General features: G+C 46.4%; 1 protein-coding gene across 2 annotated transcripts; it reads right to left on the bottom strand.

Annotated features, from left to right (window-relative positions):
* Positions 1–1286: 1286 nt before the first annotated feature.
* Positions 1287–23902, bottom strand: TOP3B (DNA topoisomerase III beta). Of its 2 annotated transcripts, none has more exons than XM_064168401.1 (18): positions 23661–23902; positions 23352–23570; positions 21428–21559; positions 19382–19488; positions 18048–18122; positions 16631–16827; positions 15131–15287; positions 13852–13965; positions 11770–11860; positions 10730–10884; positions 10410–10515; positions 8836–8982; positions 7252–7425; positions 5930–6058; positions 5276–5425; positions 4176–4276; positions 3742–3943; positions 1287–1807 (listed from the first exon to the last, which is right to left on the bottom strand). In XM_064168401.1, exons 2-18 carry the CDS (start codon positions 23419–23421, stop codon positions 1326–1328), a joined length of 2589 nt encoding a protein of 862 aa, XP_064024471.1. In that variant the 5' UTR covers positions 23422–23570; positions 23661–23902; the 3' UTR covers positions 1287–1325. The 2 variants fall into 2 exon arrangements, with proteins under 2 accessions (XP_064024471.1, XP_064024470.1); XM_064168400.1 differs by having other exon boundaries at positions 23352–23519.
* Positions 23903–23987: the final 85 nt, after the last annotated feature.

The raw sequence follows: 23987 nt of genomic DNA, 5'->3' as shown, positions 1-23987 counted from the left end.
AACATTTAATATTTAGGTAAAACCCAAACGAAGAAGAACTACAAAAACTTCTACCTCTGCCTGGGTCTTCTAAGCAATGCTACTGAAATGCAGTTCATGTTTGAGCTGTAGCTGTATAAACATTTGATCAGAGGAAGAGGCTGGGGGGCACGGTGTTTTGTCTGTGTTCTCCTGTTCAGTAAATGCAGACACTGTGCCAATTAAAACAGCAGAGTTGTCCATTACCTTTTGCAGGGACTTGTTTTAACTTTCTGTTGCCAGCAAATCACGTGTCAAGCTGCTCTCTGCATAGTCTGTGTCCACATGCCTTTGCACCATGTCAAACTGTGATGGTATCCTCCCATCCAACCACAACTAGTGCTGAAACTGTTCTGGGGAGCATAGATGACACAAACTGTACTTGCTCAGATGACCAGACATGACCAGCTGGGAGCACATGGAAGGAAAGGGAAAAGTATTACGTATTTGTACAGATGGATTGTGAAATGTGGCACCCAGCAGTTGTGCTCTGCCTAAAAACACGAGGCTGCCCTCCTTTAGGCAACAAAACTAAGCAGCACTGAAATGCCAAACTGGGGTACAGACAGTACAGACTGTATTTGATCAGCTGTGTGAACACAGGAAGAGAAGAGCATGAGTAGTCTATCTGAACTTCAGCAGCACAGAAGTCCTGTCAAACAGGGACCCAGTGACCAAAAGGCATTTGGCTGCACAGAGCATCATTTGCAAATCACTGCTCAAGGCAGATATTCCCCTTGAAACTCATCATTTCCATTTGACAAAGTTGTTGGTATTATTCTCTTAAGCAGCAGAGCAAGAGATTGGAAGCAGTGCTTTTGCTACTGCAAACGTGAGTTGAAAACCTGATGGCTACCAATCATTCCCTGGTTTGGGAGATTCCAAGGCAGGTGAGCCAAATCTCATTGCACACCTAAATTCTGCACTGCAGCAGCCCAGCACTGACCCAAATCAGCTCTTGCATTTCTGGCACTCACATTGCTGACAGAGATCCCAGAAAGGGCAGAAAAGGGAAATTTTACTTCCTTCCTATTAGCCACAAGTAACGGTCCAGGTAGACACTCTGACTTGTCCTACTGCTTGTGAGCTCTACTCAGGCCAATGAATTCCAATTCAAAGCTTAGAGGCTTCCTCAGTCACTAACTGGTCAGCCAGAAGAACTCTCTGTGATTAAATCAAGGTGCACAACGAGCTAAGGTGCCAGGTTGTCCAAGAACATGAAAGCAGTGAAGATGACAAATACTTTACAAATGAACTCAGAGAGAACCAAGTTTTTTAGAAGAAGTTTATTTCCTGCTGTGTGGCCACTATACAAAGTAAGCAGCCAGAGCTGCCATTTTGTCCTTGGGTCTCTTTGGATTGAGTCTTCCCCCAGGCCTCCGGCCTTTACCTCTCCCTCGCCCTTGCCTTTTCCCTTGTCCCCCACGGTGCATGGGGTGCCTCATGGCTGCGTGTTTCAGCTCCACCAGATCCTGAAACACAGGATCACAGAACACGCAGCCCGAGTGCTGGGTCTCGTCGGCGGGCAGCGGCGATTTGGCCTTGTTGAAATCCACGTCCACGAGGGCGGCGTCGCAGAGCTCGCAGGTCTCGGCCGACACGCGCACGCGGTGAGCGTTCTCAAAGAAGTGCACCATCACATTGCACTTGTTGCAGGCCATCTTCCACTTGGGACCTGACGTCGAGTCCAGCACCAGAACCCCATTCTCACACTCAACACACTGCCCGATGCCGAGCATGCTAAGGGAATGCTGGCAGGTGGGGTGGGTGCATTCGTTACAGCCCATTCCTGGGGGAAGAAGAGTAAAGCCATACCACAAGGAGCCCTTTCTCCTCAGTTTGGAGGAAGTGAGAGACAGAAGTCAAAGTCAGCTGTGATGGTTTGGGTGTTCCCTGCCCTCCCCTCCCCCCACTTTGGAAATCACCCAGACTAGACTCAGCCGGCTCTGGAAATTGAATGAAGCTTGTTATTTACAGCTGGCACAATGTATCAGCAGATATTTACAGTATATACAGGAACATACAAAGTAAAAGTATCACACACAGTATCACAGTATCATCAGGGTTGGAAGAGACCTCACAGATCATCAAGTCAACACAGCAGCCCTCCCAGAAACCTGAGTCCCCAGGGGGAGCTCCCACCTGCCCCTTCACCTTCCCCCCACCCCTCTCAACCTTACCCCAGTCCCAAGGAAGAATGGAGGTTCAGCCAGAGGGGTTAGGAAGCAAAGTGGATTAGGAAAGGAAAAAAAAGGGCAGAGAGAGGCTAAAGAGAAATGCAGCTCAGCCAAGTTCCCCAGCAGAAGTGAATGCGAGTGCCTTATCTGTGAGTGCCTTAACTGTGTTTTGATTCTTATTCTTATACATCTCAGCAAGCTAATGAGCAAGGTAGACATCAGCCTTGCTTTCCTTCCACAGCCTGTAATCTAGTTCTTCTCACCAAAACACTCTAGCTAGGCTCAAACTAGCACAGCCAGCTTGGTTCTATTGTAGGTGTTCTAAACCACCAAAGAATGGAACCACTCTCCCAAGGGCAATTTGCCTTTTCACAGGTTCAGAATAATCCCTTTCACTTCTGCAACAGTGTTCAGAACCACCAGACTCAGCCACTGTACAGCATAGCCACATCAGTGCTTAAAACTAATGATGTTTTCAATTAAATGTATGGCTCCTGTGCTAGTTTGAGCCTAGCTGGGATATTTTGGTGAAAAGGTTATAGGCTGTGAAAAGGGAACAGTGGTGATGTCTACTTCTCTCATAGGCTTGCTGAGATGTATAAGAACAAGAACATAAATACAGATAACAGAGTTTGCTCCCTGTCTTTGGGGCTGCACTTCCCTCTCTAACCTACCTTGCTGCCTGATTAATCCTTCTGCTTCCTCACCCCCCTGGCCAACCCTCCAAACTCACCTTGAGCATAAGGCAAAGTCTAGGGTAAGGTAGAGGGGCAGGGAGAAGAAGGAAGAGTGGTTGGGAGCCCCTCTTGGGGACTCTGGTTTCTGGGAGGGCTGTTGTGTTTCTGTGTTACCTTTTTAACTTGCACATTTCTGTATATATTGTAACTCTCTGCTTGTATCTTGTGCCAAGCTGTAAATATAAAGCTTCAATTTCCAGAGCCACTGAGCCTAGTCTGGGTGATTTTCATAAGCTCCTAACTAACTGCTGCTTTATACTTAAACTACACAAGGGTAGTGTAAGACATTTTTCATTAAAAGATAGTAATAGAAAGATGCTAGAAAGCCTCTGATACTTAAGGTAGCACTTGGAAGCTCTGAGTAAGTTTTAGTCTTATGTTAGCAATCTAACTGAAGCTTTTACCCCTTCTTATGGTCCTCAACACCTTCTGAAACATCATCTTCCTCAGTATCAACACACTCTCAAGACCTGATCTTAATCCATAGTCCTATCCATCCCAACCATACTCCAGTTTGCAAGGTGTCAGAATCTCAGTGCCCTCCTCTGCATTCTAAGTGTTATGAAGGTCACTTACTGTGCATGCACAGAGATTAATTTCTTATTTCATTAATAAAGGAAAGAAGAAAATAAATACCAGGAAATAAGTTTAACAAATTTTGGTCAGTCAGCTGGATGTGAATTTTAGGTACCTGTAGTCTAATATGAGCAGCACCTTATGCTAAGCAACACTCCTTAAAGACTGCTGGTTACACAGCCCCTGATTTATTTCAAGTAAGGTCAAGCCATGCAGGTTTGCAGAATTCCTACCTTTTTTCATGTCCCTGAAGGGAGGGTGGTTGTAGCAGTAGGGACAGAGTGGGTAGCTCTTTCCTCTGGATCCAGACGACCACAGCACCAGCTCAAAGTCATCTAGGGGGCAACGCAGCTCTTTGTAGAGCTTAATGGTCCCATTCTGTGGGAGACTGTAGGTATCATCACAGTGAGAGCAGTGCAGACGACTCGGTTTGGCCTGGAAACAGCAAATAAAGCTCATGAACAGCTGTAATGTCAACAGAGTTCTGCTCTTGCACTAAGTCCAACTGGGAACACTCTCTGGCTTGTTCCCAATGACAAAACTCCTTTTGCTTTGGAAATGCACACTGGCAACCCCACTTGAATCTCAATTCAATAATGGAAAAGGGGTTTCTACTGTATGACCCTCAGCAAGTGAAATTTAAATGCCAAGCACGAGGTGAACTCACCTGAATGTACTTCATGAAACGATGGCATTTGCCACAGCGTGAAAGAGGTTTACCTGTGGCAGCTAAGGGTGAAAAAGACACTTCCATCAGCTCATCCATACCTGTGAAAGAGAGGATTGCATTGATGTTGGAAGTATAGTTCTTCAGAGAAACCTTGCACAAAATCATCTATGAGACCAGTGAAGAAGTGAGAATTAATATATTTTATTTACAGAGTTGTCTTGTTTACAAAGTCTATTCAAACACAAAGTGTTTTGCAGTGAATGTGAACAAAAACACAAGAATCATAGAATCAGCCAGGTTGGAAGAGACCTCCAAGCTCATCCAGTACAACTTAGCACCCAGCTCTATCCAGTCAACTAGACCACAAGTGCCCCATCCAGGCTTTGCTTCAACACCTCCAGGGATGGTGACTCCACCACCTCCCTGGGCAGCCCAATCCAATGACAATCACTCCCTCTGTGAAGAACTTCCTCCTAACATCCAGGCTATACCTGCCCTGGCACAGGTTGAGACTGTGTCCCCTTGCTCTGTTGCTGGTTGCCTGGCAGAAGAGACCAACCCTACCTGGCTACAGCCTCTCTTTAGGTAGTTGCAGACAGCAATGAGGTCACTCCTGATCCTTCTCTTCTGTAGGCTGCACACCCCCAGCTCCCTCAGCCTCTCCTCACAGGGCTGTGCTCCAGGCCCCTCCCCAGCCTTGCTGCCCTTCTCTGGACACCTTCCAGTATCTCAACATCTCTCTTGAATTGAGGAGTCCAGAACTGGACACAGTACTCAAGGTGTGGCCTGACCAGTGCTGAGTACATGGGAAGAATCACCTCCCTGGTCCTACTGGCCACACTGTTCCTGATACAGGTCAAAGTTAGGCAGCTCAGCTAAGTATTTGAAAATTCACCACTACACAGTCAAAAAACAAACACGAAGCAGAATTTTTAGAGCCTTTTCCTTCTGAGGAGTTTGACTGCAAACTTTCAGCCCTGACACAACTATTCAATAAGCCCAAAGCTCTGAAAAGAGCCTAATATGTAAGGATTTCCTACTATCATCTTTGCCACAATTAAGTAATTGTAGGGAAATTCAGATGTAAAACATTTTACCTGCAATAGAATCCACAAAATAGTGAAATTTCCTTTTGAAAATGTCAAGGGTGTGCTCCAAGACCTGATGATAATTTGCTTTACCCAGAGCTATTAAGTTGAGCTGCTTCTCTACAGCACTGCGGATTGTAGGAAGAACCAATTCTGCATCTAACAGAAAGAGAAGCAACAGAGAAACAGCAATGAAAAAGAAAAAAATGGGGGGTGGGAAACTTTATACATAATCTGACATCAAAATAAACGAGAATTAATTACTAACAGTCTTCAGAGTTAGTAACACTTTACTCAATGCATCATTTCATAGAATCATAGAATCAACCAGGTTGGAAGAGACCTCCAAGATCGTCCAGTCCAACCTATGCCCCAGCCCTATCCAGTCAACTAGACCATGGTACTAAATGTCTCATCCAGTCTTTCCTTGAACACCTCCAGGGACAGTGACTCCACACCCTCCCTGGACAGTCCATTCCAATGCCAATCACTCCCTCTGTGAAGAACTTCCTCCTAACATCCAGCCTATACTCCCCCTGGCACAACTTGAGACTGTGTCCCTGGTTCAGACAGAAATGCTCATACAGTTACAACAGAACAGCCCTTGACATACTGAAGGCAAAAGGAGGTAAGAAGGTGGATAGGGAATAGCATTTAACTGACCTATTTTGTAATAACCATGAACCAGAACAATGCCAAGGTTTGTAGGCTTCAGTCTCCGGCCACTCTCCACCGTGACGTAGTTTCGCTGGCAAATGTTGTTAATGTGGACTGGAATACTTGCATCAGTTCCTATCACACAAAAGAAAGCAAAGTATCCAGCTTGAACAATAATTTAAGTGCTTCTGATTTATCTGACTTTATGCCAAACTATAGGGCTCCTGAGACTGCTTCAAATCCAGGTAGCTTTTAACTGTTAGCCAACCCCCAGTGTGTAACAGTAAAAAGACACCCACGTTTTAAGCGGTAACTTAAGTAGTAACTCTTCATTAGTAACTGCAGTTCTGAGAAGTCTGAAACATGTTTTAACCTTAATCCTTTCACCTCTTCCAAGGAATTATTACTAGGAAGTCACTTACTCCCACAGTCACATAGTCTGGAAAAACACAATGGAGTTAAAGCCAAAGCATCACAGAATTGCTTCAGTTGGAAGAGACCTTCAAGGTTATAGAGTTCAACTTTCAACCTTACACCACCCTGGCCATTAAACCACATCCCAAAGTGGCACATCCACATGTTTTTTGAACACTTCCAGGGATGGTGACTCCACCACTTCCCTAGGCATTCTGTTCCAGTGCCTGACTTGCTCTTGCAGGAATGAAATTGTTCCTAATACCCAACCCGTGTTAACTACAGATGAAAGAGATGGGGCCAAGTTGGTGCTGTCAGCTTAGAGTTATGGCCCACTAATAGCTCAGTGAAGGCTCTGCAGATGCACAAAGCACCTCTTCTACAAATGAAGAATTACTGCATGCAAACAAACACAAAGTGGAGGCTAAACCCCAACATTTTAATGGTAATATTAATTAATATTCAATTAATAAAGAATGGATTTCTTTTTAATGTATGACTGGACAAACTTGTGAAAATGGATCAAAGGAAACAAGTCAGATTGAAAAGTGGCACTGTGCTGCTATTAGACATATAAGGCTTATGACTCAGTTTGAGCTAGCAAAGCTGAAGCAAGCTGCTAAGACAAGAAACCACTCCTAAGAACAGGGAGGTGCATTCTTCCACACAACATCAGCTTGTTCTGACAGAGGAGTGACAAGGATGAGTTTTGAAAGGATAAGAAAGGGAAATTAATGTCTAGGAGAGACAACCAACCATCTGCTGAGAGGAGCTACAGGCACTGAGGTTTGAAGGGGAAAGAGATGATTACTGTGGCTGTTCAGATGAATACTGAAAGGTCAGAACTGTCAGAGAAGCAATTCAGACTCTTGGTGAATGTATTCTTGGACAGTGTAAGTTAACCAAGCTCCTACCAATGCCATGCTTCTCCATCAGAGTGATAAGTTCTGCCTCTGTCAGGTAGTCAGGAGGACTGGTTTGCTTCTCCAGCAATTTGATTTCATTAACTGGAAACAGATCTCCTTTCTCACAGTGGGGAAGGCTCTCTTCTAATGGGATGCTGTGCCATGGCATAATTTCTGTGAAGCCTGGAGGTAAAGAAACAAACAAACATACTAACAGTTTACCTTCAAAGCTTTCTAAAGGCCAAGCTATACCTCTCAAATTTTAACACAGGCTGCATTACACAGATCAAAGCTAAGAGGCTGTCTGCCACACCATGCAGAAACCTAGCCAGCAGTATCAAGGAAACACAGTATCACAAGGCAGTATCTCTCATGACACAGACTGTTTGGGGCTGGAAGGGACCGTGAGACATCATCTAGTCCAACCCCGCTGCTAGGGCAGGATGACCTAGAGTAGGTCACACAGGAACCTCTCTGGGCAGCCTGTGCCAGGACTCTGTCACCCTCACAGTGAAGAAGTTTTTCCACATGTTCCTGTGGAGCCTCCTCTGCTCCAGCTGGCACCCACTGCCTCGCGTCCTGTCACTGGCCATTGCTGAGCAGAGCCTGGCTCCACTCTCCTGACCCTGCCCTGCCCATCTTTATAAACATGAATGAGGGCAGCCCTCAGGCTCCTTTGCTCCAAGCTAGAGACCCATCTTCCTCAGCCTGTTCTCATAAGGATCAGCATCTTTGTGGCTATGTGCTGGACTCTCTCAAGCAGTTCCCTAAGGTCCTGCTTGATCTGAGAGGCCCAGAACTGGACACGCTGCATGAGATCTATTTTGTGTGTAACTTGAGTCAGGTTGGTGCCAGAATGGCTGGGAAGAGTTTATTAAAGAGGAAACACAAATGGTGAGGACTACTGGGCCAGCTTACCCTAAAAATCCCTGTGGTGGTGCTGCATTCTTTTCACAGAGGCCCAAGAAACAAAAATATCCAGCTCAACACAAGGGGGAACTTCTTTACTGTAAGGGTCCCAGAGCACTGGAACAGATGCGGAGTCTCCTTCTCTGGAGACTTTCAAGGCCCATCTGGATGCATTCCTCTGTGACCTGAGATAGATTGTATGGTCCTGCTCTGGCAGAGGGGTTGGACTCAATCTCTTTGGGTCCCTTCCATCCCCTAACATCCTGTGATCTATCTTTATCTAATCTAACCCCCAAAAGGCAACTGCTGTCCGTAAGAAAACTGGTCTTTAAGTTGGCAAATGTGCTATTAAATCTTTGAGATTACTACATGAAAAATAAAACCTTATCTAATCTAACCCTCAAAAGGCAATTGCTGGCTGTAAGAAAACTGGTCTTCATGTTGCCAATTGTGCTACTAAATCTTTGAGACTACTACATGAAAAGTAAAACCTTTTCCATTGCAACTGAAGTATGGAAATCAAGAAAAAGATTTGGTCTTTGGTCTTGACAGCTCAAAAACTGGCTTCAAACTCCTACTTGTCTCCAATGCTTCACTTCTATATCCACTCAGCGTATTAAAAAGGGAGGAGAAAAAAACAAAATGAAGTCTGTAGCTAACTACTTCCTCTGTGATTAGCCTTACCTGGTGAAGTGACCACTTTCCCAACACAGGTGAAACGCTCAGGACCAATACTGAAGGCAATGGTGGTTTGCAGGTACTTGCAGTCGGCGCTGACCGTGGCGATGAAGTGCCGAGTTATGTACTCGTACAGTCGCCACCCATCTCCACCTGAGGACAGACAACAGCTGACCCACAGCACCCAACTCCTGCAGCTCTATCTGAAATCTGCACTAAAAAGGTACCAGATATCCACAGGTATCACAAGAAAAAACTGGTAGCATCATCATGTCACACAGACACACAGTTCAGCCTGCCCATCTCCCAGTTTTGCTGCGTCTGAAGCATCACAGAACAGCTTAGGTTGGAGGGGACTGAACAAGAAAGTGCAAGTAGAAAACATGTTCTTTTTTTTAAGCCAAAAAAGAAGTAGTCATGTCCAAAAATAAAATGCTCTACTGCTTAGTGCCAGTGGACACCATGTCCTAATCTAAAACCTAAAATGGGATTCTAGTGGCAACTGCCACACTGTGCAGCTTGAAGTCCTGCAAGAGAACCCTTTGAAATATCACTCAGTAACGCTAATAGAGGTTAATTTTCAAAGCAAATTTCCTTGCTCACAATCTACAGATAGAAAATAGAGTAGCCAAAAAGTTAAACTGCTTCAAACAGCTTCTAATTCTTTACCTTGCACTTGGCATATTCCATTTTGCTGTGTATTGAGGGAAAAGACTCTTGCATGGCCATTCAGCACCCTATACAATTACCATTTTACCACATTTGCTTCTCTATAGCAAGAGATTACTTCACCAATATTGAAAATCAGATGTTAGCAGTTTCATACAACCTTAGCTGTGCCTAATAAACAACACATTTGACTACACTCGCGACCTTAAAACCCTTTTCTGAGTGCTCACAGTGTACAGAAAGTCTAATGTTACACTTGAACATAAAAAACACAACCCACAGAGACTAAGCTAGAATCATAAAATCAGTCAGGGTTGGAAGGGACTACAAGGATCATCCAGTTCCAACTCCCCTGCCATGGGCAGGGACACCCTACCCTAGAGCAGGCTGCCCACAGCCTCAGCCAGCCTGACCTTAAACACCTCCAGGGATGGGGCTCAACCACCTCCCTGGGCAACCCATTCCAGGGTCTCATCACTCCCATGGTGAAGAACTTCCTCCTCACATCTAGTCTGAATCTCCCCACCTCCAGCTTCACTCCATTCCCCCCAGTCCTGTCACTTATTTGTAGCCCCCCTTCAGATACTGAAAGGCAGTTGAAGTCTGACTTTCAAGCACAAAAAAATCACAGTAAAATTTCAGTACTTGGAAGTTACTATTCTAGGGCACATTTCTCCTAGAGAAAGCAGGCATTAACTTTCTGAGTATTGATTCTGTTAGCAGTGCTGTGGTCCTTAGGCTCAACCACGGAACAGCAGAGCAGCTCTGAACTTCACTATCACCACATGTTTAAGTTAGGACAAAGTCTTGACTTCCTGCCATTGAAATAATCCTATTTTCTGCTGAACCTCAGGGACCTTCAAACTAGCTCAAATACCTCGAGGAACTAATTTCCTCACAGTGTTCCTTACCTAATTCTGCTTCTGTTGCAGCTCTCATTGGGGTGATGGGAGGATGGTCCCCTGCATCATGGCCCTTCCTCGGACGATTAATGCCTTCTGATAGCAATGCTTTAACCTGGGTGAAAGAAGAGAAAGAAAACAGGCAGGCAGAGTGGGTGGCAGATCTCTCTAGAAAGGGTAAGAAACTTTTCAGAGCCCACCCATAAATAAAAGCAATTACAGATATTCATTGTTTCTGAACACCTCTAGTTCATAATGTACCAAGTAAGACACATTCTGAACAACAGACCAGAAGATCTCTTAGTACAGGTTTGGTTTCACGTACTCACAGTTTCTGCCCAGTAAGGATTATTGGCCTGCTGTCTCAAGCACCCTTTCAAGTCAAAGTTCTCTGGGTAGTGGGTGGTTTCAGTTCGAGGGTAGCTAATGTAACCCTGAGTGTACAGACGCTCTGCTATTTGCATGGCATGCTGGGGACCCATTCCTGAGATGGGACAGGAGAAAAAAACAAGTGGCCTGCACATCACCTTATGATGATTTCTTTCTTGAAAGCACATCTTAGCAAAGCACCTCATCAAACATTCACAGAAAGGTTTAGGTCAGAAGAATCATAGAATCAATCAGGTTGGAAGAGACCTCCAAGATCATCCAGTCCAAACTAGCACCCAGCCCTGGCCAATCAACCAGACCACAAGTGCTCCATCCAGGCTTTGCTTCAACACCTCCAGGGATGGAGACTCCACCACCTCCCTGGGCAGCCCATTCCAATGCCAATCACTCTCTCTGCCAACAACTTCCTCCTAACATCCAGCCTAGATCTCCCCTGGCACAACTTGAGACTGTCCCCTTGTTCTGTTGCTGGTTGCCTGGGAGAAGAGACCAACCCCACCTGGCTACAACCTCCCTTGTAGACAGCAATGAGATCACTCCTGAGCTTCCTCTTCTCCAGGGTAAACACCCCCAGCTCCCTCAGCCTCTCCTCACAGGGCTGTGCTCAGGCCTCTCACCAGCTTCGTTGCCCTTCTCTGGACACCTTCCAGTATCTCAACATCTCTCTTGAATTGAGGAGCCCAGAACTGGACACAGCACTCAAGGTGTGGCCTGAGCAGTGTTGAGTACATTGAAGATGTTCCACTCCCCCTGCCATGGCAAGGGACACCTTCCACTAGAACAGCCTGCTCAAGGCCTCATCCAACCTGACCTTGAACATCTCCTTGAACATCCACAACCTCCAACCTCTTCCAGTGTCTTTGTAAGCTTGATACCTCCCCCAAAATGATATAATATAGGGAGAGAAAGGCACTAAACTACATTTGAATCTGAAATATTTTGCTTTAAAACAGGTGAAAAATTGAACTTTCAGACATACCTAAAGCAGCACTGGCCACTCGCAGCATTTCTACCGTGTTCAGAGCCAGTGGTCTCTGCTTCACCTTCTCTTTTTTACTCACAGATTCTACCTAGAAAACAGCATTTTCCTAGTAAAGAGTTTGAACTTTTGTACCTGGGAAATGGATTATTTCATTCATGCCTATAAACATGTTGCATACCTACCATCACCTGTGCTTCATAGAATGGCTCAGGTTGGAAGAGACCTGAGAGATCATCTACTCCAAACTCCCTGCCATGGGCAGGGACATCTCTCAACTAGACTCAGCTGCTCAAGGCCTCATCCAGCCTGTCCTTGAACACCACTAGGGAGGAGGCAACCACAACCTCCCTGAAGAGGATTCTATGATTCTATGAAGAGCCCATTCCAGAGCCTCACCACCCCCATACTGAAGAACTTCTTCCTCAGCTCCAGTCTAACCCTACTCTGCCTCAGCTGCAAACCATTCCCCTTTGTCCTGTCTCTAGATACCATTATGGAAAGTCACTCTGCAGCCTTCCTGTAGGATCTCTTCAGGCAGTGGAAGGCAGCTCTAGGGTCCTCCTGAAGCACTCTCTTCTCCAGGCTGAACAGCCTCAGCTCTTTCCACCTGTCCTCATAACAGAGGTGCTCCAGCCCTTCTCTGGACTCTCTCCAACACTTCTGTGTCCTTCTTATGATGGAGACACCAGAACTGGGCACAGTATTCAAGGTGGAGTTCTCACCAGAGCAGAGTCCCCCTCCCTTGACCTGTTGGCCACACTCCCCTTGGTGCAGCCCAGGATACAGCTTCTGTATGTTCTGGTTTCTTAAAATAGGAACCACTAACAGACTTTGACTTTATGAAACATAGAGACAATTTCACTTAACTCTAAAGCTCCAGTCCTGAAGTCCCTTTGTGCCTAGGAGTGGATCAGACCTAGAATGCAGCAAGGTAACTTTTGATGTCTTTAGTTCCATCTACCTCAAGCAGCACATAACTCTCAGTGCCCCAGAGATTCAGTGCTCATTCCAAATAATGGTCCTAAATACAAGGATCCAGATTTTCCAAAGCTTCATGCAGATTCTGAACCTGGATGGCTATGAGCACTTAAATCCAAGCATGCTGTCAAACAAGTATCGACCAGAGCAGAATCAGAAGTTAATTGCCTACAAAGACTGTGCCATACACATGATTAAACAATTTAACTGCAGGAATATTGCCACAGAAGTGATTACTTTCTGATTTATGCAATGTCTCATGAGAAGTAACAGGTCTGCTTGGAGAAATCTGAACAGTATTTCCTAGCAGGTTTAGTAATGAAGTCTTCATATCATGAGTGACATTCATTCCCAAAGTTAATATTAAGAAGCTTCTGCTGACATCACAGAATGGTAGGGATTGGAAGGGACCTCCAGAGGTCATCCAGTCCAACCCACCTGCCAGAGCAGGATGACCCAGGACAGGTCACAGAGCTGGGTTCAGAATCTCTCCAGAGGAGACTCCACAACCCCCCTGGGCAGCTTGTTCCAGGGCTCTGTCACCCTCACCATACAGAAGTGTCTCCTCGTATTGACATGGAACCTTCTATGTTCCAGCTTGCACCTGCTGTTCCTGGTCCTATCACTGGGCACCACCAAACAGAGCCTGGCACCTTCATCCTCACATCTACCCCACTGATATTTATAGGCATTGGTCAGGTCCCCTGTCAGCCTTCTCTTCTCCAGACTAAACATCCCCAGGTCTCTCAGTCTTTTCTCACAGGAGAGATGTTCCAGTCCCTTCATCATCCTCATAGCTCTCTATTGGATTCTCTCCAGCAGATCCCTGTCTTTCTTGGACTGGGAAGCCCAAAACTGGACACAGTAGTCCAGGTGTGGTCTCACTAGATGACCACACTAGCACAGTATGAACTACAACCCAAACTATCTTTTGCCTTTTATTCCCATTTAGACAAAGCCGAGCAAGGTAAAGAAACGAGACACTGATATTCTCCTCTCTTCAACAAAACCAAACCAACCCAGTGTGCACAAATGAAATATTGAAATGGTATTGCCCTCATATGAAATATGGCTCTTCTGACACTCAGCAAATGCTCTTACCTTTGCCTCTTTTGCCATCTTTGTTATGTTCAGGAACATTTGAGCAATCTCCCGATCAAACACTCTCACTCTATCCCAATCCAAAGTGAGAGAACTTTCTTTTTCAGGGTTCACCTGTTAGACCAACAGAAAGAAATAAATCCATTTCCACCAACTGTGGTACCAGAAGTGTGAGAATGCAAATCTCCAACAAGAATCCAGCAAGCAAAGCCTAGCAATGCCTGTATCACCACAAGCTAACCCTAGCAATACCTGTACTACCATAAACAAACCCTAGCAATACCTGTACCACCACAAGCAAATCCTAGCAATACCTCTACCACCACAAAGAGACCCTAGCAATACCTCTACCACCACAAATGCCTCAAACATGCACTTGTACTCTCCACAGGGGCTTTGAGAAAGATGAAGTGCTTTGAGATCTGAGATCAAGGGAATAACTGGAATTATACCTGCAGTTAACTGCAATACTACTCTTGTTTGTAGAGCTGAGAAGGAAAGGCTGGAATGGGGAGAAATTTAAGGTTTATTATTTTCCATCATTTGCTTTTAGACTGTAACTAAGTCATGTTTTAAATCTCAGGTTCAAAAAGAAATATGAAGCAGCCAATATGAAAGCATGAAACTTTCTGACAAGCACTGAGTATTTCCTAGAATCAGGAAAGTGATGACAGTAGACACAAGATTTCATCTATTGTTTAAGTCTAAACATGGCAACTTTTCACCCTCTGTCCTTGCATTGTTTGAAAACCCCTTGTGACCACAAGCAGTAAAGCCATGCTGCTTTGCTCTTGGAGCCTGGGCAGCACCACAGCTATAAAACTGCTGTAAATTGCCAAAGTACTTCAAGAGCTCAACTGCCAATTAACACAATGAGCATTTGATTTGCTTTAAAATTCCAATAGTCAGCAATGCCAGTGTTTGTTGGCAGCCTAATTGCTGGATTCAAATTAACAACAGAGTCAATCCACAGACCCCAGGGAGCAAAAGAAAACCATTTTAAGTAGTCTTTTGGCTAAGTTTAGATGGTTAACACTTAAGAATTCCTATAAGCAGCAGACAACAACCACTTTAATACAAAAGTGGCATCCTGGAATCTGCTCTTGAGAGAGTGGTGACACTGAAGGGAGCTGACTGAGAACACATGGAGTAAACTGCAGGCATTGTGAGTCCCCTGTCAGCAGCTACAAATTGATGAATGAGGAAAATGAAAACAGCAAAGCATTTTTTTGGTACAAATGCATGTGCCTCATGCACAAACAACTATTGTAGAACTTACTTTAGCTTGCAACACCCAGTAAGTCTCAGGCTTAAAGGACTGGATTTTGTCGTGCCTTTCGACACAGAATCCAAGCGTTGGGGTCTGGCATGGCCCAAAGGAGATGAGGGAGCTGTCTAAATTCCCATACTTCCCCTGAAAATATTTAGTCTGAAATCTAACAAAACAAAACAAAACAAAAAAGGGCAAACAAAGCAGAAATGAGTGCATTCATATCCTGACTCCCAGGAAAAGCAGCAGTTTTCATTAAATTGTACACACAAACATGAGTAATCTCTTAAGTCATTGTGCTGCTGGGAAAAAAGCATTCTGAGAAATACCATCTCTTCCACACTCACTTTGCCTCACTGAATCCCATTTATTCCCAGAAAAATGGGGGAGAACATCATAAGATCCTATCACAGCTGCTGAGTACTTCACCCAGCTCAGTTTGTACAGCACCAAACAAATAGATGCTGTACAGCACCAAACAAATAGAAGTAAGAAAAATACCCATTTTTCTTACTTCTATTTGTTTGGTGCTGTACAGCATCAGGCACTAGAGCTCAAGAAGGCTCCAAGGAAACCTTACAGTGGCTTTCCAGTATCTGAAGTGGGCTACAAGAGAGCTGGGGAGGGACTCGTAGTGCCAGGACAAGGGGCAATGGCTTTGAGCTGGGAGAGAGAAGATTGCAGTGAGGGTGGTGAGACACTGGCACAGGTTGCTCAGGGAGGTGTTCAAGGCCAGGCTGGATGAGGCCTTGAGAGACCTGTACTAGTAGGAGGTGTCCCTGGCCATGGCAGGGGATTGGCACTGAATGATCTTGAAGGTCCCTTTCAGCCCAAACCATTCTATGACTCTACAACATTCTGTGGCCAGAGCAGCACTCCTGACCCTCTCCCACAGCTGTCTGCAGTCATAGAATCATAGAATCAACCAGGTTGGAAGAGACCTCCAAGATCATCCAGTACAACCTAGCACCCAGCCCTGTCCAATCAACCAGACCATGGCACTAAGTACCTCATGCAGGGCTTTTCTTGAACACCTCCAGGGACCACCTCCCTGGGCAGCCCATTCCAATGCCAATCGCTCTCTCTGGCAACAACTTCCTCCTAACATCCAGCCTAGACCTCCCCTGGCACAACTTAAGACTCTGTCCCCTTGTTCTGTTGCTGGTTGTCTGGGAGAAGAGACCAACCCCCACCCAGCCACAATCTCCCTTCAGGTAGTTGTAGACAGCAATGAGGTCACCCCTGAGCCTCCTCTTCTCCAGGCTGCACACCCCCAGCTCCCTCAGCCCCTGCTCATAGGGTTTGTGTTCCAGGCCCCTCCTCAGCCTTGCTGCCCTTCTCTGGGCACCTTCCAGCACCTCAACATCTCTCTTGAATTGAGGAGCCCAGAACTGGACACAGCACTCAAGGTGTGGCCTGACCAGTGTTGAGTACAGGGGAAGAATAACCTCCCTGGTCCTACTGGCCACACTGCTCCTGCCACAGGCCAGTATCAGTCTGTGCTGTCACCTTGTAAACGCACAGCCAATTCTGAGGTCCAGCTCCTGGCGGGCATCCACCGACAGAGCTTCGTTGCGGTTGGGCTCCCCCAAGTGATTCATGGCGTTGCAGATGTCTGTGTCAGTAATGGAACTGAACTTAGCTCTGTAAATCGTCCTCTCTGTGCCACGAGGTTTGTTCATAACAGGAAGAACAGCATCAAGCACCTAATAAAGAGCAGAAGCATGTTTTAAGAGTATTTGAAAGGTTGACTTCTCTTCTCTAAAGGGAAACAAAACCCCGCTCTGCACAAAGCATTTGCTAATCTGGCAGTACTTTAATCCAGCCAGAGGCCAAGCCACTATGCTAACAAGAGCAAGAGCAGTATTTGTCCAGCCACTCAGAAGTGTGGGAACTACCAGCAAAACAAGAGGGCTTATTTCTTACATAGCACCTGCTGGAAGTGAAGAACGACCCTTAGCTAAGTGCAAAGACATCACCCAGGGCAGCTGCAGCAACCTTGGGTGAACATTTTGGAGGGACCTCAGAGCTGCCTTCCAATAGCTGAAAGGGAAAGGCTGCAGAGGGACTCTTCCTAAAGGTGTCTAGCAGTAGGACAAGGGAGAATGGTTTGAAGCTGAGGGAGAGTAGAGTTAGACTGGATCTTAGGAAGAAGTTCTTCAGTGTGAGGGTGCTGAGACTCTGAAATAGACTACCCAGGGAGGCTGTGGATGCCTTCTCCCTGGTGCTGTTCAAGGCCAGGCTGGATGAGACCTTGAGCAGCTGAGTCTAGTTCCCAGGGCAGGGAAACTGGAGTAGATGATCTCTGAAATCTCTTCCAACCTGAGCCATTCTGTGATTCTATGAGTATATATCAGTTCCTGTCTGGGTTTATTTTACATATTGCCAGCAATATTTAAAGAACTTCAAACCATTACCTGATAAAATCTTCTTTAAACAAACCCCCCAGAAATATTCTTAGTGTGGATTTCCATGAATAGGATGCAAATCAATACATAAAAATCTTTGTACACAGGTTTGAGTTCTGTATCTTTTACGTGCAGAGTCCACATTCCTGTGGTAAACCTGCACTCAAAAGTGGCCTCTGTGCTCCAAAGAGCCCAACTGCTTAATGACAAAAGGTAACAGAGATCAAGTTTTATAACACAGCAAAATAACTACTCCAGCTGTGAAATGCAATTCTCAACACACTGGGATGGTCCAAAATCTAAGAGGAGTTATTGCTCACTCCAGATGAGCAACAGCTATGAAACTGATTTATACTCTTGAACTGACATGCTAAGAGTGGATTTTTCCACCAAGGCTCCCTCTGCCTTTAGAACTTCATTCAACTTAGTTTGAACCACACAGGACAATCTGCTGACAGTATTCTGTGCCACAGTACACATATTACAGTATTGTAAGTATTAAAAGAAGGAAATCTTACTTCAAAACAGATGTTTTCACCTTCCTTATCACAATCCAACCACAGCACAATACAATCACAGCCTCTTCCCTCCACCTGTGAGAAAAATCAGCACAGTTCTTCAGCAACTCAAACGGTCCTACCTCCTTACTAACTCTGTATTTTCTGTTTCTCTTATAAATACTAACTTATTTAATGCAAACCCTATGGGAATATAGCAGAAGTGACAAGAAGTCTGCAGTGGTTGAAGATATAGGTTGGACTGGATGATCTTGGAGGTCTCTTCCAACCTGGTTGATTCTGCAATTCTATGATTCTAAGAGAGAAGCAAGTTGTGCTTCATGGGACCTGAAGTTTGCTTAACAAGAAGCTTGTTCTGCAGGAAATAAATAGCTCTATCACAGTGAAAGCCTCCTGGAACTGCTACAGTCTGTGTCTGCAGCCTTGTGCACAGGCACTTCCCCTTTCTGGTGACAAGAAGCTGGACATGAGGCAACAATGTGTTTGCAGCCCAGGCAGCCAATGGCATCCTGGACTGCAGCAAAAGTAGCCCAGCCAGCAGGCTAAGAAGTGATTCTGCCACTTTGCTCTGCTCTGGTGAGACTTCACCTGGAGTACTGTGTCCACCTCTGAAGCCATCAACACAGGAAGGACACAGATCTGACAGAAAGGGTCCAGAGGAGAGCGACGAAAACCATCAGGGGGCTGGAACACCTCTGCTACAAGGACAGGCTGAAGGGGCTGGGGCTGCTCAGCCTGGAGAAAAGAAGGCTCCGGGGACACCTAATAGTAGCCAGTACCTAAAGGGGGCTACAAGAAGGCCGAAGAGGGACTGTTTCCAAAGGCCTGCACTGACAGGATGAGGGGCAGTGGTTTGAAATTAGAGAAGAGATTTAGACTGGATATTAGGAACAAGTTCTGCATCATGAGGGTGATGGAACACTGCAACAGCTTGCCCAGGAGGTAGCTGAGGCCCATCCCTGGAGGTACCTAAGGTAAGGCTTGACAAGGCTCTGAGCAACCTGATCTAATGGAGGATGTCCCTGTTCACTGCAGGGGTGTTGAACTGGATGACCTTTGAAGGTGCCTTATAACCCAAACCATTCTATCAATGTGTAGGAATTTGTATTTTTAACAAAATGCTACACTGCTCTTTCAAATCCATTAATAATACCTATTGCTTTCTAGAACCACAGAACAATTGCACCTATTTTTCTTGATGGGATAAAAGTATAAAGTCACTGCTTCCTCCAACAGAGGAAGAAGAGGAACGATAAATACTTGAACATGCACCCAGATGAAATAAAGACAAGGAAAAAAAAAGCATCTAAAATAAATCTTGTCAGAAAGGTTACCTGCAAAAACTTCACCATGGTCAGTTTGGGATTAGCTTCTTTCTTTTCTGTGGGAGCTTTGCTAAAAAGTTCTGCTGGATCCACTTTGTCCCAGCTGTTGTACTTTCCTAAAAAGCAGAAATATATTAAGTTGAGCTCTAAACAGACATTTAAAAGATCTCAATCAACCAAACAACAAACCAAGAGCAAATAACATTGCTTTGGAAAACAAGACTTGCCTCAGACCTCTCCACCATATCTTGCTTTACTGTGCATCAAGCACCCCTAGCACTGTTGCTCTCATTCTTGACCAGCAAGAGAAGAAATACTAAACATACATCTTTCAGGTATTCTAACCTCAGCTAAAAAACACCTTCTGGTTGTACAATTAACTGATCAGATGAAGGAGAAGAAGCTATTTTTGCCTTGTTTTCAGTGCACACAACGTGCACATTGTGCTGCTTTACTGTTCATTATTGACACTAAGTTCTGTCTGAGCCTCGTTACGCCATGGAGCATCCTGTGTCACCTTCTCCTACCAACACATCCATTCATTTCCATTGCTCTGAAGCAGAAATATTGCTTACCAGTTAAACTGTGCCTATTCAAAGCATTGTGTAAATAACTCCAAGTTAAGTCCTCAGAAAACTTGTGAGGCCATTATCATGAGAGAAAACACAGCAGCCTCTTGACTAGTCCCACACGTCAAAGCAAGGTAGGGACAGGTGCCCCTGTGCATTACCCTCAGCACGTCCCCATTCTGCAGTTCAAAGAACATCCCTTTGGACTATGCATTCCTTAATCACTTTTCATGCAAAGCACCAAAGCACTTTCACAAGCTCACAAACTAAGCTTCACCTCTCCTCATTTTCCAGGGACATAATTCAGGCATAGAAGCATAAATGGCTTATGTCCAAGGTTATGCAAGAAGTCGGCCAGAGAGCTAGAAGAGGACCCAGCACTGATCCCTGGGGGACTTCACTACTTACAGTGTAACTAGTGGAGTCCCCCAGGGATCAGTGCTGGGTACAGTCTTGTTCAACATCTTCATCAATGATGAGGGGACAGAGTCTGCTCAGCAAGTTTGCTGATGACACCAAACTGGGAGGCTTGGCTAATGCAGCTGAAGGCTGTGCAGCCATCCAGCGAGACCTGGACAGACTGAGAGCTGGGCACAGAGGAGCCAAATGAGGTTCAACAAGGACAAGTGCAGAGTCCTGCATCTGGGGAGGGTTAATAAACTGCTCCAGTACAGGCTGGGAGTGCTGGGGGAGAACATCCATGGCACAGCAATGTGCCCTTGTGTCCAAGAAGGCCAATGGGATCCTGGGGTACATTAACAGAAATGTGTCCAGCAGATCCAGGGAGGTTCTCCTTCCCCTCTACTCTGCCCTGCTGAGACCTCATCTTGAGTACTGCCTTCAGTTTTGGGCTCCCCAGTTGGAGAGGGACAAGGATCTTCTGAAGAGGGTCCAAGGGAGGGCTACAAGGATGATGAGGGACTGGACCACTGCCTAATGAGGAGAGGCTGAGGTACCTGGGGCTTTTTAGTCTGGAAGAGAGAAGGCTGAGAGGGGATTTAATCAATGTTTTTCAATATCTGAGGGATGGGGGTCAGGATGGGGGGGACAAGCTCTGCTCACTTGCTCCCTGGGATAGGACAAGGAGCAATGGATGGAAGCTGCAACACAGGAGGCTCCACATCAACACAAGGGGGAACTTCCTTACTGTAAGGGTCCCAGAGCACTGGCACAGGCTGCCCAGAGAGGCTGTGGAGTCTTCTTCTCTGAAGACTGTCAAGGCCTGTCTGGATGTGTTCCTCTGTAACTTGAGCTAGATGCTATAGTCCTGCTCTGGCAGGAGAGTTGGACTCAAAGATCTCTTTGGGTCCCTTCCAAGCCCTGACATCCTGTGACCCTGTGAATCAAGAACTGATGACCAGAAATCATCTGTTCATCCTCCTTCCTCCCTAGTTCTAACGTTCTTCCTGAATTATTTCCACACGTGTTTTTCTAGTCACAGTTTTACAACCCATAAAAGTTGAAGCATTTGCTAAAACAGAAGTACCTATGAAATCCAAAGTCATGACGTGGCCACACACAGATGTCATCTTGAAATGGGCACTCTGCCCCACGAAGGACCCTGTGTACTCATGCACAGAGCAGGCACCGTTCAGGCCCTTGCGCGAGGACATGTTGCCTGTGGAAAGATGGTGACAAGGATCAGCAGGACAAAGCAAACCACTGGAATCAGTTATTTGGTGTGAAATGACAACACTCCTTGTCTTAGATCATAGAATCAGAGAATAGACCAGGTTGGAAGAGACCTCAAAGATCATCCAGACCAACCTATCACCCAGCCCTGTCCTAAAACCATGTCATCTCAGACTGGGGTCAAGATAGATCTCTCCACCACAGAGTGTAAGGTGGGGTCAGCTGCCTGAAAATGAGAAGCTCCTGATGGGAACTCTCTAAAGGCAAGTACTGTGAAGAATGATCTGTTGCTCTGCTTCAGTGTGCAGCTCCCCATGCTGATGGAGGAGTAATCCTTTGGATAGTGTGTCAAAATGATACATGGAGCATTTGTTGACATCAGACATCATACAGTACTTCCTGTAAAAACAGGGATGTTAACATAGAATCATGGGAAGAAACCTTTGAGGCCATCAAGTTCAACTGTGTGCTTAGAGCTTACAATCCCAGCACTACTAAGCCACTACCACTAAACCATGTTCCTAAACACCACTTCCATGCATCTTTTAAGTATCTTCAGGGATGATGACTCCATTACCTCCCTGGACAGACTGTTCCAATGCTTGATAACACATTCTGTAAAGAATATCTTTTCCTAATATATGACCCAAACCTCTCTTGGCACAGTTTGTGTCCAGTTCTGGGCTCCTCAGTTCAAGAGAGATGTTGAGATACTGCAATGTGATCAGAGAAGGGCAGCAAAGCTGGCGAGGGGCCTGGAACACAAACCCTGTGAGGAGAGGCTGAGGGAGCTGGGGGTTGTTTAGCCTGGAGGAGGCTCAGGGCTGACCTCATTGCTGTCTACAACTACCTGAAGGAAGGCTGTAGCCAGGTGAGGTTGGTCTCTTCTGCCAGGCAACCAGCAACAGAGCACGGGGACAGAGTCTTAAGTTGTGCCAGGGGAGGTCTAAGCTGGATGTTAGGAGGAAGTTCTTCACAGAGAGAGTGATTGGCATTGGAATGGGCTGCCCAGGGAGGTGGTGGAGTCGCTGTCCCTGGAGGTGTTGAAGAAAAGCCTGTCTGAGGCACTTAGTGCCATGGTCGAGTTGATTGGATAGGGCTGGGTGCTAGGTTGGATTGGATGATCTTGGAGGTCTCTTCCAACCTGCTTGATTCTATGATTGTATGAACTAAGACCTCACAGCAAGGATCTTCCTGAGCGCAAAGTTCTACTCACTGACCAAGTTTTTATTTCAAATGATTATCTCTGTGGCTCTTTCTTAAGAGCAGATTTCACTCTCAACTGAAACTATCCATTATCTCCTCCACCCTTTCCCTCTCACCAAGAACCCTTTATGAAATCACAGCTTATTTTGTAGACCAGTACAGTTACATCAACTTGTTCCATTTCCTAAGTGCCTTATAAAATATATCCTATAGCTTCAAAAATCAGAGGACAGCAACCCACTACAGGACTGGCACTTCTAGAAACCACATGCACTAACAGCCACTCCAGCTACATACAACAGCAGAACCAGGCTCCTTTACTCTCGGATGGCATCGGCACGTAAAAACGCGGGATGTGAAAGACCACTCAGTTCTTTCATGACCTGCAACCTGTCGTAAGCCACCACTGCCTGGTGGAGCTGCACCACGGCAATCAAGTAACTCGGCAGAGTGCTTCTCAACCTCACTTTCATCTACAGCAGCCTCTGCTAACCTTGGCGGCAGGCAGCTTGCACTTCGACTCTGCCGCTGCCAGAACAAGCAAGACTGAACCGACACGCGTTCCTTCCTACCCCTCGAGAGGATCTTGGCAATGGACTGAGCCAGGGAAGGCTTCTCCGCCACCATCAAAACAGTCTTCATCTTCAGCTGACGAGACACAAGGCGGCAGGGGTTTAGCGGTAGGGTCTGGGACCACTGCAGACCACGGCGCAGCTCAGGAGCCAAAACCAGCCCTCAGCCTGGAGAACACAGAACAGGTTCGCTGCGAAACCACCTCCAGTAAAACACAGCTATGAAAACCAGACAGACAGAGGTTTGCAGCGCCCTCCCCTCGGGGCTCTGCAGCCCCCGGTGCCTGCGCCCGCCCCGTCGCGCCAGACCTTCGCGGAGACGCCTGCCGGGGCAGAGGGGCGGCCCGCGGCGGCACGCCCGGGGAGCCGCTTCCAGCCGGGGCCTGCGGGCAGAAAGAAGCCGAGAGAAGCCGCGCCGCCACCGTCCCGTCCTGCCGCTTCCAGCGGGATGGCGGCAGCCACACGGTGCTCCGCGGGAAAGCGAAGAACTCCCGCGGCACAGCCCAGCCTCACCCTGCCCTCAGCAGGCGGCCATGGCCCCGCTTTGCACTGCCGGGGCAGGCAGGCGGAAGCGCGGTCCCGCCGGGGCGCGGCAGCGGAGCGGGAGAGGACTCTCTGCCGTCCTCCGCGAGTGCG

The sequence above is a fragment of the Pogoniulus pusillus genome, chromosome 30 (assembly GCF_015220805.1).
Source record: "Pogoniulus pusillus isolate bPogPus1 chromosome 30, bPogPus1.pri, whole genome shotgun sequence".
NCBI lineage: Eukaryota > Metazoa > Chordata > Aves > Piciformes > Lybiidae > Pogoniulus > Pogoniulus pusillus.
This window is presented reverse-complemented; position numbering and strand designations above follow the sequence as displayed.

Excerpts from the sequence above, each read along its gene's own strand:
- TOP3B (XM_064168401.1), bottom strand. The coding sequence starts at position 23,421 with ATGAAGACTGTTTTGATGGTGGCGGAGAAGCCTTCCCTGGCTCAGTCC. Across the intron at positions 11,861-13,851 it reads AGATGGCAAAAGAGGCAAAG|GTAGAATCTGTGAGTAAAAA; the intron begins GTAAGAGCATTT and ends GCTGTTTTCTAG. Across the intron at positions 4,277-5,275 it reads TTTTGTGGATTCTATTGCAG|GTATGGATGAGCTGATGGAA; the intron begins GTAAAATGTTTT and ends TCTCTTTCACAG.